Source organism: Pygoscelis adeliae, unplaced genomic scaffold (assembly GCF_000699105.1).
Source record: "Pygoscelis adeliae isolate BGI_AS28 unplaced genomic scaffold, ASM69910v1 Scaffold206, whole genome shotgun sequence".
In the NCBI taxonomy this organism is placed as follows: domain Eukaryota; kingdom Metazoa; phylum Chordata; class Aves; order Sphenisciformes; family Spheniscidae; genus Pygoscelis; species Pygoscelis adeliae.
In genome coordinates this window covers 1,032,119-1,048,059 of record NW_008825052.1, presented here as the reverse complement: position 1 = coordinate 1,048,059, position 15,941 = coordinate 1,032,119, and the positions used below count along the sequence as shown (strand labels likewise).

The following is a 15,941-nucleotide window of genomic DNA, read 5'->3' as shown; positions in this document are numbered from 1 at the left end:
ACCTTGGATATATTCCGTGGAAGAGGACACAGAAATAAAGAACCTTTGCATACACATGTGAATAAGATGTTAGAAAAAGACAGGCAAGGGAAAGCATAACTGTAAAGTTTACACAAGTACAATTTTCCAATGCAAAGAAGTCACTTTGGGTGTTAAATATCTTGTATCAAAGTATTAATTACAAACCTCATGCCTCTGGTAGTCAATCCTCCCAGTGGCACTATGCCTTTACCATTTGGCAACCTTCCAGTGGTTTCTCTTTTCTGAATAACCCAAACAGCTTAACTCTGCTAAGCAGAGAGAACATGCAATTTGCAACAGAATGCTAGAGGTTGCATACAGAGTGATCAGTTTGCTAGAGTAGCACAGTTAAGGTGATTAGCCCAACATACAAGTATCCTAATGCAGACATATGACAATTTTAGCTAAGACAGAATTTAAGAGGACCAAAAAGCTCTGTTTCAAATACACAGACCAATTCTATTCATGTAATGGCACACGCTGGGTTCCAATTACAAATCCTAATTTGAAATCTGACATAATGATAACCTGAAATATTTGCTACTTCAGGAAAACAAAGCCCCCCCAATATCTCTCTTCCCTCTTCACATTACAACTGCAACACATCTTCATTTATTGTGTCTTTGGACATGGGTAAGTCTCTCATAATTCCTTCCTTTGCCAATACCTATTCCATTTATTACTGAAGAAGAAATGGAAAGTCATCAGTTGCAAGTCATTTATACGAGATTCTGAATTATTTACCTTGATTTTTTTCAGCTTCTTCTACAGAACCAATATATTTGGTAGCAACTTCAGGGTTATCTATAGAGGGATCTAATGCATAACCTAGAACAAGAGGAGAAATAAAATACTGTTATTTCAAGCTTTTTAGTTTTGTACAACTTCTATGACTCTGCCCCCACCCCGACTCCGTGAAATTTTTTCCCGTTGGCTCTCAAGGAGCTAGGGATGAGGAAGGGTTGATACTTTGAAATCCCATCCACTTTTCACTTGGCCTGAGTATTAAGAATACTACGAAGAATTACCATGAGGCCCTTGAGTATGCACTGCTGCCAGAATGCTTAACTTTGCACAAGATAGAGAAAAGGGATAGACATGGTTTAGTGATAAGGTATATCACCATGTCCCTTCAAAAGATAGGGACATGGTTTAGTGGGCATGGTGTTGTTGGGTTGATGGTTGGACTCGATGATCTTGGAGGTCTCTTCCAACCTTTAATGATTCTATGATTCTATGAAAAATATAACAGGCAACGGTTAACGTAAGACACAAAGGGAGGGTAGTCACAGGAAGCAAAGTCACAGAACCTTTCTGGTGGGAAGGGACCTCAGGAGGCCCCTGGCCCAACACCCTACTCCAAGTGAGGTCAACACTGAATTCAGACCAGTTTGCTGTAATGCAAACATCAGATTTCGAAATGCCATAGCAACCTCTTCTTGTTGTAACATGGCATAAGGGAAAGACTAGCTCAAAATCTTATGCTAGTGACATGTAATTTTAAACAGATGCTGCTTTAGTTCAGGGCACTGTTCCTTGGTTTGCAAAGCCATTAAGTCACACTGAAACCAGCCCGTTGCTGCTGCACACAGAGAGCCATCCGGCTTCAGCAGCAGCCTCTGGCCCCGCAGCCCCCTGCACTGCCCACTACCTCCGCTGGGTCAAAGAGAGTGCTACTCATCTCTGGCAGTCCTGGGGATGGCGGCAGCTGGAAGGACGAGGACAGAAATGGGGAAAAAAATGAAAGCAAATGAAGTTTTCTAGGGCTTTGTGCATATTCTGTCTCCCCCTGAAGAAATTATTTTATCCTCCTCCTGCCAGAGCTGGGAAGGCTTGTTCATTCAACCTGAAAGCAGTTGCTTTAACTAATGTGGATGGTATCAGAAGCAGCAGCAATAGCCTTTAATTTTTAAAAGAATTAAGTATTCACACCTTCATTTCCTGATTACGGCTATTGAGTCTCGTTAAAAAAAAAAAACAATGCAAAACCTGCTGCATTTACTCTTACAAATAATTTAGGAAGTGTACCAGCATTTCATGGATATTCAGGATGTAACAATTTTTGATACTGAGGTTCTCATTTTAATATGCATATCTTACAGTTTTTCTCCATTTCTTCTGAAGCTGATAGCATGATCTTACGAGAATAAGATAGACAAATAAATTCATCTAGTTTCCAAGAACAGGTGCACTGAACAGTTACTGACCGCCATGGCTTTTTTTTTTTTGGGAAAGACTGCACCCTGGTGGACATATCACCAATTTTTATCAAAAATTATTCAAGTGACAAAATGTCCCTTGAGGACCCAATGAGAATTTCTCCATATCAGGAAGGAAAAAAAAAAAGGGGGGGGAAGAAGCGATGAAGATATTAAACCACCAGTAAAACACAAAATCAAAGAAATCCTACAGCATACAATCTAATTCTTATATTTTTGTTAATTCACAGAGACAACCAAGAACAGTGGGAGACTACCCAGTCCACCCCAGAGACCAAAGGCCCATAAAAGCACTTGGGTGCATACAAGTTAAGAACCTATCAACATCATCCCAATAGCCAAAGGAGGTCATCTCCCCAGCCATTTCTCAGAAAGACTACTGTCCTAGAAGATGGTCCAGTTCATTTCTTTTTAGATGCTGGGGGGAAAAAAAAAAGTTATTGAAATTAGTAGAAGAGCCATTCCAAGAACACACTAAGTGTTCACATACAAATGGAGCAATCCATCTGCAGACCAACTCTCAAGCTTCAAACCTGGTAAGACCCAGTCGTGGAACAACCTATGCCCAGACACTCCATCAGTATGATATAGGGAGAGAAATATATACCAGTGCCCTGTTAAGAAATATAAATTCCCACTATACCTAAACCAAACAACAAAAAAATTATTCTAGACTATTATTAGGATTTACTCCCACGGATAACCAAACTGAGCAGACACTGCAATTAGACTTTTGCTAATTTAACTGCCTGCTTTTATTAAGCCCCACTATTTCAACGAGTTCTTTTCCATGCTATAAGGTTTCTGTTAAAGGCAGAGAGATATTACTTTGGATTTATGTCAAAATCAATACAGTGGTTTCCTTGTCCTCCAACTGTATTGACGCAGTCTCTGGGACTCTATTTGCTCGGCACTTGTATAAGAGGGACAGTATTCTAATGAATAGGGCCCCTGGGCCAAGCACAGCTTCCCGTGGAAGTGGAGACTTCTTATAGCTGGGTTGAATTTGGTCCAGCATCATTCCCATAGAAAAGCTCTGAACAATTTCTACTTTCTAGTGGATATGTGAAAGAGAATCTTTTCTTTCTGGCTGAGACTCCTAAACGCAGCTGCAAAAGACAGCTTGCTTTTATCCTACTCAGCTGGTATGCCATATAATGTGCCCTGACTTCTACATCTCCTTCAGTTTTATTTAGGAGGTAGATATTTCATGCCACGTTTTAGCAAGGAAAGGTACAATTGCATCTACATCCGTAACTTCAAGTGCACCTGAAAATGGCTGCTTAAATAATCAGACTTTGATGTGCATTCCAGAAAGACAGCTAATTAAAGTATGTTTACACCAAACTGTGCAATGCAGCATACAGAGACCCAAGGTAGCTCAGGTATGCGGAAAAATACAGCTGGACTAACCCATTCTGACTGCACTGGCCTCTCCGCAGAATCAAAGTAATCAGAGAATAAAGTGCCTACAATTGTAAGAGGTAATAGTGCCTGTAGGTGTTGCATGTAACACGAATAGATGAAAAAAATCAGAAGTGTTATTTCCAAGTCAGACTCATTTTAAGCTCTTAAAATATCAGTCTTACTGATGAAGTAATCCTGTTACAACCAAGTTGCTGAATACTCATGAATAGCTTTGAGATTCATGGACAGAAGACTTTCTTATTAAAAAGGACATGAATATCTTGTGAAGGAGAGATTTTAAAATACTGAGTGCTGCATGAATGAAGCAGTCCACTTCTAGGATGAGTACTGATGCTGAAATAGCTATGAAATTATTTTTTACCATATTCACAAACAGTTTGTGTGCAGCATGTAAAAAATAATCCGTAATTCTGCTTCACACTGAAAATTTATATATGCCCACATAATTAAGGAGAGTATATTGCCTTTTTTTTTTTTAAATAAACAATGCTCAAAAGGGAATTTTCAAGAACAGAGGCTGTTTCTGCTGAGGGTACAGATATAGGAGAATAAACAAGTGCTTGTATTTTAGGACTTCCTAGTCTTTTTAGCCATGCTCCAAGGACTACAACATTGGAAAAATAATGCTAGTTAAGCTTTTGGCCATTTACATCATAATGGCTTGTGAAGAGAAATTTGTTTTTCTAGAGAGAAAGCCTTCTCTTTAATAGATGAAATTATATAAGAAGATTGCCTTACAACAATGGATTCAAAATAGGGTACATTACTTACGACTGCAGATGCAAAACTGGCTACCAATTGAAAAAAGGTCAAACTCTCAGAGTAATTATTAATGGCTTTCCATCAAACTGGGAGAGTATCTTATACAAGATACAGGCCTGCCTGGGCTATTTTATTCAATATTTTTATGGATTATGCCATCAGCAAAGGATCATGTACCTGTAAAACCTGCAGCTGACACCAAAGACAAGTGTGAAATATTTCACTTCAGCAAAGACATGCTGAATGACAAATACAAAAAAAAGAAAACAACTGATTAGGTACAGGGGAAAAAAACCACAGGCTGCAAGGGTAGTGGTGTTGATACACTTAACAAGTCTATCTGACACCAATGAGGAAAAAAAAAAAAGAAAAAAGAAATCTGAGATTCATTGCAAAGGAAAAACTATATAAAACATGGAACAGCACTGGCAAGGCCTAATCTAGATTGGCGTGTCCGGTTTTAAGCAGTGTATTTTAAAGAAAAGTTTAGATAAAAATTGAGATTAACAAGAATGATAAAACATTGGGGATGGGGGCAAGGCCTAGAAAAGATTGAAGAAACATGCTTGTCAGTCTAAAGAGAGATGAAGGACAGAAGGCGAAAAAATGATGGACCCAAAGGTAGTTTCAATGTGCTAAATATTAGAGACAACAATGATCCATGGCTTGCTAGGGCTGCTGAAGGGAATAGGAGAAATAGTTTAAATTTGCAGCACAGAGGTTCAGGGTGGTATCAATAAAATCTCAACTATTACAATCGTGAAAAAACTGCAACTACAATATTTATGTAGATATTAAAATCGTGCAAAATAGTATAAAAATAGAAATGACCTTGAAGCAATTCTGACTCAAGAGATCTGACTAGATCACTGGTTTCAAGCTGTTGTCTGTGGATACAGGACCTGAATATCCCCTGACTCCTTCTGGGGAGTCTGAAAGACAAGAGAAGCAGGTTTGCATTCACAGTAACAAGGGTTCACAACCTCTCGGGGGTCAGGGATGAAATGACAGCTTAAAAATCCAGTGTCTAGAGGGGGGAAAAAAAAAAGAAAAGAAAAGGAAGAATGACTAGAGCAGTCTAAGATTTGGCTTTTCCTTTTGTGTATTATATGCCTGAACTACAATGTTTTGTATCCTAAAGAATAAAGACAGCAGCAGATTTGGAATGACACACAATCTTAAAAAAAGACATATCCCTTAAGCAAAAGCACAGAAATCTGAAACCTCAGATAACAGGGATAGCAATAAGCACAGAATCCTATTTAAACTGAGGGCAGGGAAATGGAAAACCCAAGCATGCATACAAAATGGCAGAGGCTAAAAATAATACATAGTGAAATCGGAATATCTTGTTTAAAATTCATGAACTAATGTAATTGGTAGGACAATACTGACATAACTGGATAGAATACACTCTTTAGCAGGTAGAAAGAATACAGAAATAAGATGGTCATACCAGTGGGGAGAAACATGCTATATGCTACAGAAAGCTTAAAGACAAATCAGATTAACAAATTAATAGCGTTAACAAGCATTAAAGAATCCTTTGGATTGAAATTCCACGTTTAAGTAGTGGTGAGTACAGGTGCCAGGACTCCCTTACTGACTGTTCAGCCAGAAGATGCAATAACCACAAAATGGTAACAGAGATTAAACAGGTGCTAGGGAAAGCAATAATGACATAATTTAGTCACCTCCTTCTAGTAGACTGTGCAAATCTCACACCAAGATCTCATGGAAACAGCATTTTTACACAATGTACTTGTACCATGAAGCAGTCATGTTAGAGACTCACATGAAAAAAAGCCAATTGAGCAGTGCAGGAAACTATTTTAAAACATTTTTTTCTAAGGATACACATTTTAACAATGACCATAATGCAGTATAAATCAACATTGCTGAGGAAGCAAAGAAAGCCATAAAAACATTTACTACAATGATCTTAATCTCAAAACAGGAGGGCTATATTAAGTAAAGAAGATTTTAAAAAGGAACAGAAAGTGAGCACCAAAGGGTAAAGCCTTTTCCAAATGCAGGGACACTTCAAAGGCACCATGTAGGAAAAAAAGAACTAATGCCTGCCAGCTATTAAAAGATGACTTTAAAGAGACCAAAGGAAGTGAGCACAGCTGAACAGTCTGTAAAGAGAAACTGTAAGAAATAAGGCACTGTTCTTCAAAGAGCTTAAGTTGCATCCAAATGTGAAAAACACAAAGAACCAAACTCTAGCAGACAAAGTAAACACTACAGTAAGGCTGCCGTGCCCCGAAAGCGAGGAGCAAATCACATAAGGTATAAAAACTAACACTTGTCCTTTGTCAAAAACTGCAGGGGCAGAAAGCATACCAGACAGTAAGTAGGCCAACAGATGATCAAGGAATGAAAAGAGAGCATCAGTGAGGTTCTTTTAAACATACGCTCATTATGGAGGAGCTTAGGTAGGCTCCTGTGCCAGAACCTTTCTTTATGAGGTAGATATTTTGTCACGTTACCCAAAGTGAAGTGTCAGGAGACTAAAGAGTCAAATAAGTGGTAACAAAACACCGGGACCAGATGGTAGTCATCCAAGAAATCTAAAGCCGAACGACAGGGCAAAAACTCTCACCTAATATCGCCTCAATGTGACAGAAGTGGAACGTATCAAATACAATGCCAACTTTCAAAAGATGCTTCAGAGGAGACCTGGGGAACTACAGGTCAACCAGCCAGACATTTGTATGGTTAGAAGTTTCAAGCAGTAGAAACTATAATAAAGAAAACAATGAGTAGGCACTTGGATGAGCATTATATATTGCAGCAGAGCAGACAACATGGCTCACTGTACAGGTAAATTACAATGACAAAACCTCCAGAATGTTTCTGAGGTGACAATCATGTGAATGAGCAAAGCTTGGTTGATGTTGGATACCTTTAAGAAACTGAGTTAGACTTGTTACAGGGTGCCTCAAAGACACTTTAAAAACCCCACATGGTCAACTGATTAAAGTTATTAAAACACTGGCAATAATAAATGGTTGGTTTCCACAGCACAGGAAAGTTGCTGGTGGATCCACGCTCAGGCCCATGCTGCTCAACATATTGATAAATGATCTGGAAAAAGGGAGCAAGCAGCTTTTACAAAGTCACTCAAAGTTGTAGAGAAAAATGCAATGCCAAGAATCCTTAGAAAGTGAAGGGAAAAAGCCTCTCACTTTATTAAGCCACAGAACAAATTCATGGTGAGATTACATGCTAAGTGCTATGCACAGCTTTGCTGTTCATCTCGGGAATGATGCAGTGGAACTAGCAGAGACATAGAAGAGAGACAAGCACAGCCATAGGCATGGAAAGGCTGCAACAAAGGAACAAGATTGACCAGATCTTTTCAGGTGGAAAAAAAGCAGACTGAAATGAAGTTACGGCCAAGATCTATAAAATAAGGACTGACACAGAAATGGTGAATAAGAAATGACTGCTCATTGTGTCTTCCAACACAAGAGACTAGGGGATATCAAGTCCAACTAGAAGGCTGTTAAGTTCCACAAGTTCAAAACAGAGGTAATTCCTCATACAAGGTGCTGGTAAGCTGCAGAACTGCCTGCAATAGGTTACTATGTACAGAAAAAAATTACATGGGTTCAAGAAGCAGCTGGACAAGTTTGTCAAAACCAAAAACCAAACAAAACCAACAAATTGACTGAAAATCAATAAATATAGACATTGCCCTTGGTTGAGAGACTGCATATTGAAAAAACGTATTCAGACGTATCACTAGTCGCTTGCTTCTTTCTTCTACTCCTCACTAGGTACCCATTGCTGCCCACCTGTCTAATAGGATAAAGGGCTGGGAGGATCCTCAGTCAATGACAGCATGGAGGTTCTGAGCTATCCAAGCATCCCAAGGAAAAAGTACTTTCAACAGTAAATATTTACTGCAAGAGAAGTAGATGAGAAAGACTGTTTGCCAAAAAATACTTGGGTTTTGTTTGTGATTAATATGTAGGTTTGTTACTAAGTATGTATTAACTTTCAAGATGATATAGAAAGCTTTTTTCTTTTCTTTTTTTTTTTTTTTTTTTTTAACTCTTCAGCAGTTGAGTTGTTTTGGATCCACGATCTCATTTACCACCCTCTCTGTCTCGTACCACACTCGTCCTTCATTTATAGTCACTGCTTATCTACATGCTAGCCACTGCAGATTTGTTTGAGACCTCCTGCCTTAGTACAATGGTGCTAAACAGCCTAACAGAGGCCAGAGGTCTCAAGTTCTGCAGCTTTTAATTAAGAGGTTTACTCTCTGTTCTTCCCATATGTTATGACTTAGTCATTAAAAACATGTACGACTTATGCCTAGCAATTATACTTGCGTTTTTATACTTGGTCTTTTCTGAGAAGGTATTTATTACCTCCTTCCAAATGGAAAAGAGAATATTGAATTTTTTTTAATAGACAACTTTTTGACAACTTAAAGGAGTGCTGTTTTTAACAGACCTTCTAGTGAGCCAGGATATCATGCTCATTTACTACATCTTCTAGCTTGAACTTCAGCTTCTCAGTGCTTGTTCTTGCAGTTTAAATTGCCTATCTCAGCCTTTTCATAGCTCCATTTTCGCTGTACCCAGATCATTATCTATTGAACATTTCTAGAAAGCTGAATATGATAATTGCACAGTTGCCAATGTTATCAGTCTTAAAAATATATTTTTATACTCTCTTGTAATACAGCTTTCAAGGCAGTTGCTGAACACTGATGATATAAACCAATAGCAGGAGCTTCGAGTAGACTTACTAGTTCTATCTTCCCCCAAACTAAACCTCACATTTTAATGTTTTTATTAATTTTCAAAAGAAATAAAAAAAATTTTTTTTTTTTTTTTTTTTTTTTTTTTTTTTTTAAAGACTCTGCAGCAGTTGAGCTGTTTTGGATCCACGATCTCATTTACCACCCTCTCTGTCTCGTACCACACTCGTCCTTCATTTATAGTCACTGCTTATCTACATGCTAGCCACTGCAGATTTGTTTGAGACCTCCTGCCTTAGTACAATGGTGCTAAACAGCCTAACAGAGGCCAGAGGTCTCAAGATCTGCAGCTTTTAATTAAGAGGTTTACTCTCTGTTCTTCCCATATGTTATGACTTAGTCATTAAAAACATGTACGACTTATGCCTAGCAATTATACTTGCGTTTTTATACTTGGTCTTTTCTGAGAAGGTATTTATTACCTCCTTCCAAATGGAAAAGAGAATATTGAATTTTTTTTAATAGACAACTTTTTGACAACTTAAAGGAGTGCTGTTTTTAACAGACCTTCTAGTGAGCCAGGATATCATGCTCATTTACTACATCTTCTAGCTTGAACTTCAGCTTCTCAGTGCTTGTTCTTGCAGTTTAAATTGCCTATCTCAGCCTTTTCATAGCTCCATTTTCGCTGTACCCAGATCATTATCTATTGAACATTTCTAGAAAGCTGAATATGATAATTGCACAGTTGCCAATGTTATCAGTCTTAAAAATATATTTTTATACTCTCTTGTAATACAGCTTTCAAGGCAGTTGCTGAACACTGATGATATAAACCAATAGCAGGAGCTTCAAGTAGACTTACTAGTTCTATCTTCCCCCAAACTAAACCTCACAAACAAAAAAAAACCCCAAACCAAACACTATATGCCTACAGACCCTTTTTCCCAATATCTATTTTACACACACACACACATGCACAACCCATACAATGCAACGTTTAATTTCACAGAACAAAATCTAATCTATTCAGATCTTGAATAGGCTCCTACGTGCATTGTCTGTCAAGTTCTAGCATCAAAATTGCAGTCAAGTAAGTTAAAGTTGTGCTATGGAACTAGACATGCATTTCTTAATATTGGCATTTTGCTTATATTCCACATCCTAAAATCTCAGTGAAAAGTACCTAGTAGCTAAAAATGTGTAAAAGAAAAAACACTGCCTTAAATATATTTCATTGTTTAATATTTACAAGAAAACCTCTAATAAAACCCACATATGAGGAGAAACTGAGGATGTGATAGTCTCTGATTTTAGGTAATTTTTTCTTGCAGGTTTCACTGTAATACGCGGCTCCCATAGATGTTAGCAATAAAGTCCCAATCTCATCCATCGCAGAATGTAGTAAGTGAATTCATGCATGCATAAAGCCCTAATGAGTTTAAGGGGACTCGAAACCAGGACAGTATGGAGGTGTTTTTGAGGCATGACAGTTTGCAGTGAGTAGTATTTTGAATGTAAATACAAATAAAGACAGACACAAGTCTGTTGTGGAAGAAGTTGAGTGCTGTGACACTAAGTTTACACGGGAAGTATCAGAACTTGCCCAATAGACTGAATTTGAAAAATATAAAGTGATACTTCCTCCGAAAACAAAGATTCCTATTTGCAAGACAAGCATTTGCAGTCAAGTTTAAAACAGAAATGAAAGCTTACAATGAAACACAGAAGAAAAATTAACTATTGTTATATGTAAATATACGGCAGTTTTGTTCTTTCAAACGTGTCCAAAAGAATGCTCAGAATCCATAGTCTTTCCATGTTTTCCCTATTAAAAAAATCCATTTTTCTTACAATCCATAAAAAGTCTATTTGAAACTCGAGCCTCTCCAAAACTCTAACGTTTCATTTTTCAAATGCAACTATTTACAAGTGAAAGTGTTCTTAAAGAAAGCAGCAACTGTAATGACCACCAGTATAGAGTTCTTTGGGTCTGTCTTTGCTAAGAATATTTTAGTAATGTATACCCACTTTCTTCGATTCCTGTTCATTCAGCTTGTATCTAGAGGCAACCACTGTGAAGAACCTGACAACTCAGTAAGGCTTCCTTCCGGTTTTGAAAGAGCTACCTTTAGTTAGAATCACATGAAAGAATCTATTTGCATAACAGATCTACAGTTATTTGTCATATTAAAAGTGTGAAATTTTGATTTGTGTTTTCTACACCGGTGCAACTAATGGAAGGATTAATTAAGAGGGGTTTGGTAGGAGGTCATACGCTTGATTACAGTTTCAAAGGGAATTACAAAATGAGATTTCCCAAATAAATACTATGATCTCCAGCCATATGGGTTCTCATTCAAAGACCTTTCCCCATTTTAGTAAGTCTGTTAAAAAGCAATTTACATAACTTGCAGTCCTATTAGCTGTTCTATAGAGAACAACTTACTTTGTCTAACCTGGGCATAATAAAGGTGGAGGTGAATTCCACTGTTAAGGACTTACCATAGGTTGCAAATGTTCTTCTTTGTTGTTCAAACATGAAATCATTGATGTGAGCTGGTTCTGCATATCCAGAAAGCATATTTCTAGGTGCCGCCATTTGTTGAGTCCTAAATGGGTTTTCTGGTCCAAACTACATCAACAATGTTAAAAGAAAGTATATCAGAATTACTAATTTCTTATTTATGTGTGTGTACTTTTTCAGGAAAAAAAACACAGGAAAAAAAAGACCTGTCTTTCAAAAACTGTAACGCAAAATCACTTCAACTTTGTATTTCTTTATGACTACTGAATAAACTTCTTAGTCTGTTATTTTACATGGTAATCGCTTACACAGCTTTGAACAGCTCGTTTCATGATTGAACTTTCTAGCCTGTATTACTGGTACAGAGGACTTGACACAAAACACTGCCGTTCAGTATGTGATCAGTACAAGCATTCAGAAGACAAAACCACAGCGTACTGTCCCTTGTAAGGGGGAGATACCAAGAAAGAGATATCAGGTCCTACTAAACTTGTGTACTTAATACGGAAATCACACTGCCAGCAATACTTTCATGCATTTAAAAAGCAACTGGGGACTTGCTGTATTATCCCAGGAAATACAGTTATGAAACCCTGCCTTGCTTTTCTTCTTGCAAGATGACAAATGCCAGTCTTCCTGACCATACCATGGTTAGGGAAAAGAACAGTGAATACAAACAAATGCAATACACTAAGACTAATATCAAACTAAATTTAATTGTAACCCCTATGCTTGTCAGCCATATTTGCAGATACCTGAGACTGCCCCATATTAGGCTTCCCTAACTAAAACACTCACACAAGGTAACACTGTAGTAAGTTTAAATCAGTATTTTTGCTCACACACTTCATGGCTTTGGTATGTTGCAAAATGCAAGCTTGCTATGAAAAGGCCAATTTATGTGGTTCCACAAAAGGCTTTCTAAACATAAAGCATAACTGATGTAGACATTTCAAATTGATGCAGCCTTTGCCTACCTAGAATGCTAACCCCTGCCCTAACAGAAGACAAACTGTACAAAGTAGTTAAATACTGAAAAAAGTTAAATGCTTGAACAGCTATTTTTATCTTTCAGATAGCCTGTCAGTTATAATAAAATAGAAAGCGGTTCACATGGCACCAGGCAGTCCAAATTCAGCCTAAAATGGCTTTTCACTCTACACATTTAGCATAGCTTAAGTTACTAAAATACTTAACAGTGATGTGAATAGTTATACTGAAAGTACTTGGATTTTAATTTTAAATCCTCCTCTTAGAAGCCATATATCTACAAGATTTACAACCATTCATTTTGCTCTAAGTAGCATGATGAGTAAATAGCAAAAATGTGAAAATAGTAAGAGACTACTTTAGTGCAGTTCATGTTTTACTCAACATCTTTATAATGCTATTTTCCTAGCTTGATTTTTAATTTCCATAGCTACAATTCTGATAAACACTTTAAGATTCTTCTTAGAACAGCTTTATGCAGAATATTAAAATTCAAGCATTAAAAATACCAACACACTTATGTGTAGAATCTTTTTTCAATTTACTCAAGCTAATTCCAAAATACAGCAAGCATCCAAAGAAGATACGTCTTACATGAATTTCACATGAAATTTATTGAACCTCTGCCCTTTAACCCAAAGGCATTTCGCTCTAAAGATCAATATTGTTTCTTACCTCAGGTGCAAACATGGTATCGTAAGTGGGATTGTATTGAACTTCCTTGATAGCAGGATCAAGGTGGACTCCTGTTTCCACATCTTCCTGAAATAAAACAGACATATTAATAAACCATTTTTCACATACAGACTTTTAAATATATGACATTACCCCATTTCAGACCAAATTAGGGCTGTAGTTCAAGTTGACACTTTCAGCACTATGAAAGGAAAAGAGTAGCTTGGCCAAAGTTTCTATTTTTAAAAAACATTGATTGCAAAACCAATGTCAGGCCCTCACTGAGAACTTCATCTAAGATATATGTGGAATTTTGCATGCGTATTACTACTTTTTTTTTTAAAGACTTCATGCATGCATTTTAAAAACAGATTGGAGGCAAGTTTTTTTTTTTTGAGGATGTTTGAAAACCAGACCTTGTAAAGAAGAGCCAATTGAAACGGTCACCAATTTAATATAAAAGTGTGAAAACTAGAGTTCTACAAAAGGCAGAAGTCACAAGTAACTGTTTTGAAAGATAGTTGCGAAAAAATATTAGACATCAGCGCAAACATACATATAACAATGAGTTTCAGAGAATCCAATGATCCCTTATCTCCAAGTTTTTACCAAAAGGTATAAACGTAATTCAGCTTCAGTATTTAAACACAATTCCAAGCCCGTTGTGACAAAAATTTAACTCGATAGATGAAGGGACAAGAAAGAGGGGCTAACCAAAAGAATAACTTCTCAAGCAACTCAAAGGGAGAAACTCAGAAGGGCACATGCAGCTGAAGTAGAAGACAGAAGATGGGAAAGAAAAAAGCTGATTAGGTGGCAGTGCTCAAAAAGACTTGGTTTCACAGAGCTCTACAAAGGCTCATTTACATTGATCCTAAATTGACACTACCTCCCCCCCGCCATTAAGGGCTCAGTTAATGAAGGAGAATGTTATTTTGTGGTATTATTACTGGTATTGCTTCCTGCATCTTTATTCTAGAATAATTGCATTTGAAAGGGATTTACAATGTGCTAGTATATTGATAATATCCCTAGTAATTATACTGAAAAAGCTATCTTAGCATCAGTGTTTAATCAGTGCTCACCTACAACAGGATCCAAAAGCATTTGCAACTCTCAGAAGTGGCACAACAGAGGATCGAATTTTAGCAGTCACTTCATTAATAGAAAATTACCTCGAACAAATTCAATCTTGCTTTGTATTATAGTATCTTGAAAGAGCAAAATGGTGTGTTCTTTAGTTATTTAATATTGTTAGCTATTCTCTGACATGCCATGCCCAGAAGCGCCTCTTCTCCCCAATTCAACAGCAGGTCAATTACAAACAAATTTGCTTAGGCATGCAAGACTTAAAAGGTTTTAAAACCTGGTGTTCTGGAACACAGAAAAGAAAAACAGTACCTAAAGATCTTTGGCTTGTTCCCTGATTCTATTTGGTTAAAACCACTCAAAAAAAAAAAGTGTGGGTTTTTTTTTTTAAAGAAAGAGAATGACATCAGCAATCCCATCGTTTTTCTACTAAGACCACTGTCTTAGAATTGTTAAGTCCAACTAGAAAGCTTTACTCTCACTGTGTATCAATTACTTTAACAGGCAGGTCCAGCCATTGCACTGCTCTTGCTTGAGCCCTTAGCGCTGCCAATTCTCGGCTTGACCTCACTTCTCTCATCACACGACCTTTCCAATTCACTGGGCTTGGATGACAACAGCTACCAGTACATTCACAGCCCTGACTTTCATACACTATGAACTTGCCTGGGAACAGCACAGCAGGCCTAATCCAGTCATTCAGCAGCAAAAACAGATCCCCTCATCCCCAGCTAGAATAGGAGCATATTAAAACCGTTTCCTAACCTGTATTACCTACACACTTCTATTTCCTTTCACAGCTCCATGACCTGAGGACATTTTCCATAGACAACTTTTTCAAGTCACATCATACAGCTTGCTCTGCCAGCTAGACTTCGCATCTTATCCACCAACCTCATAATTTGAGAAAATAAAAATTAATAACATTGATAATACAGCAGAATTTGTCTGATCAACTGTCAATGACATTTAAACAGTTATCAGTTTACTTGACATTAAGACACAGGTTTTTTCCTGCTCTTTAAACTGAAAAAGTGAGAAAAATGCAGTTTTGCAAAAATGCCAAGAATTTTTCAGTTCTGCTATTTTTCCTCCTCTTTTCTCCCTGTTAAGTCCTATTATATGTCGCTCAGTAATTGAGAAAAGAAACAGATTGTGCCATGAAAGCTGATCCTCTGCTGGACGATTATAGCAATTCTGGTTCTACTTCGCTGCTGGTGGAACAGTGCTAAGTCACTTGGAAGCCACACAATATGTTCACTCCTAGACCACCACAGGCATAGTCTTTCTGTGTGAAAACCACCAAGCCTTGAAACTGAAGCACATGTTATATTATCAGAGCTACACTCCCCAAGACCTCCAGCCTTAAAAAAGTGTGGGTATATTTGGGCATCAAATGATGATCTGTTAATACGCTGCCGAAGCGCATAATGGTTATGTTTTCACTATGCCATTTCGTTTTAAACTATATAATAATTTGAATGTGTCCCAACTCCCCACTTTACCTTCT

At 37.4% G+C, this 15,941-nt stretch overlaps 1 protein-coding gene across 1 annotated transcript in view; it reads right to left on the bottom strand.

Moving 5' to 3' along the window:
- CDC40 (cell division cycle 40) overlaps positions 1-13,447 on the bottom strand; it is a 32,054-nt gene extending 18,607 nt beyond the window's left edge. The window contains exons 1-3 of the mRNA XM_009326432.1: positions 13,343-13,447; positions 11,656-11,785; positions 766-849 (exon numbers count right to left, since the gene is read on the bottom strand). Of these exons, the coding sequence (XP_009324707.1) occupies positions 766-849; positions 11,656-11,785; positions 13,343-13,447 (319 nt within the window). The remainder of the gene's footprint in view (positions 1-765; positions 850-11,655; positions 11,786-13,342) is intronic.
- Between the last annotated feature and the right edge of the window lie 2,494 nt (positions 13,448-15,941).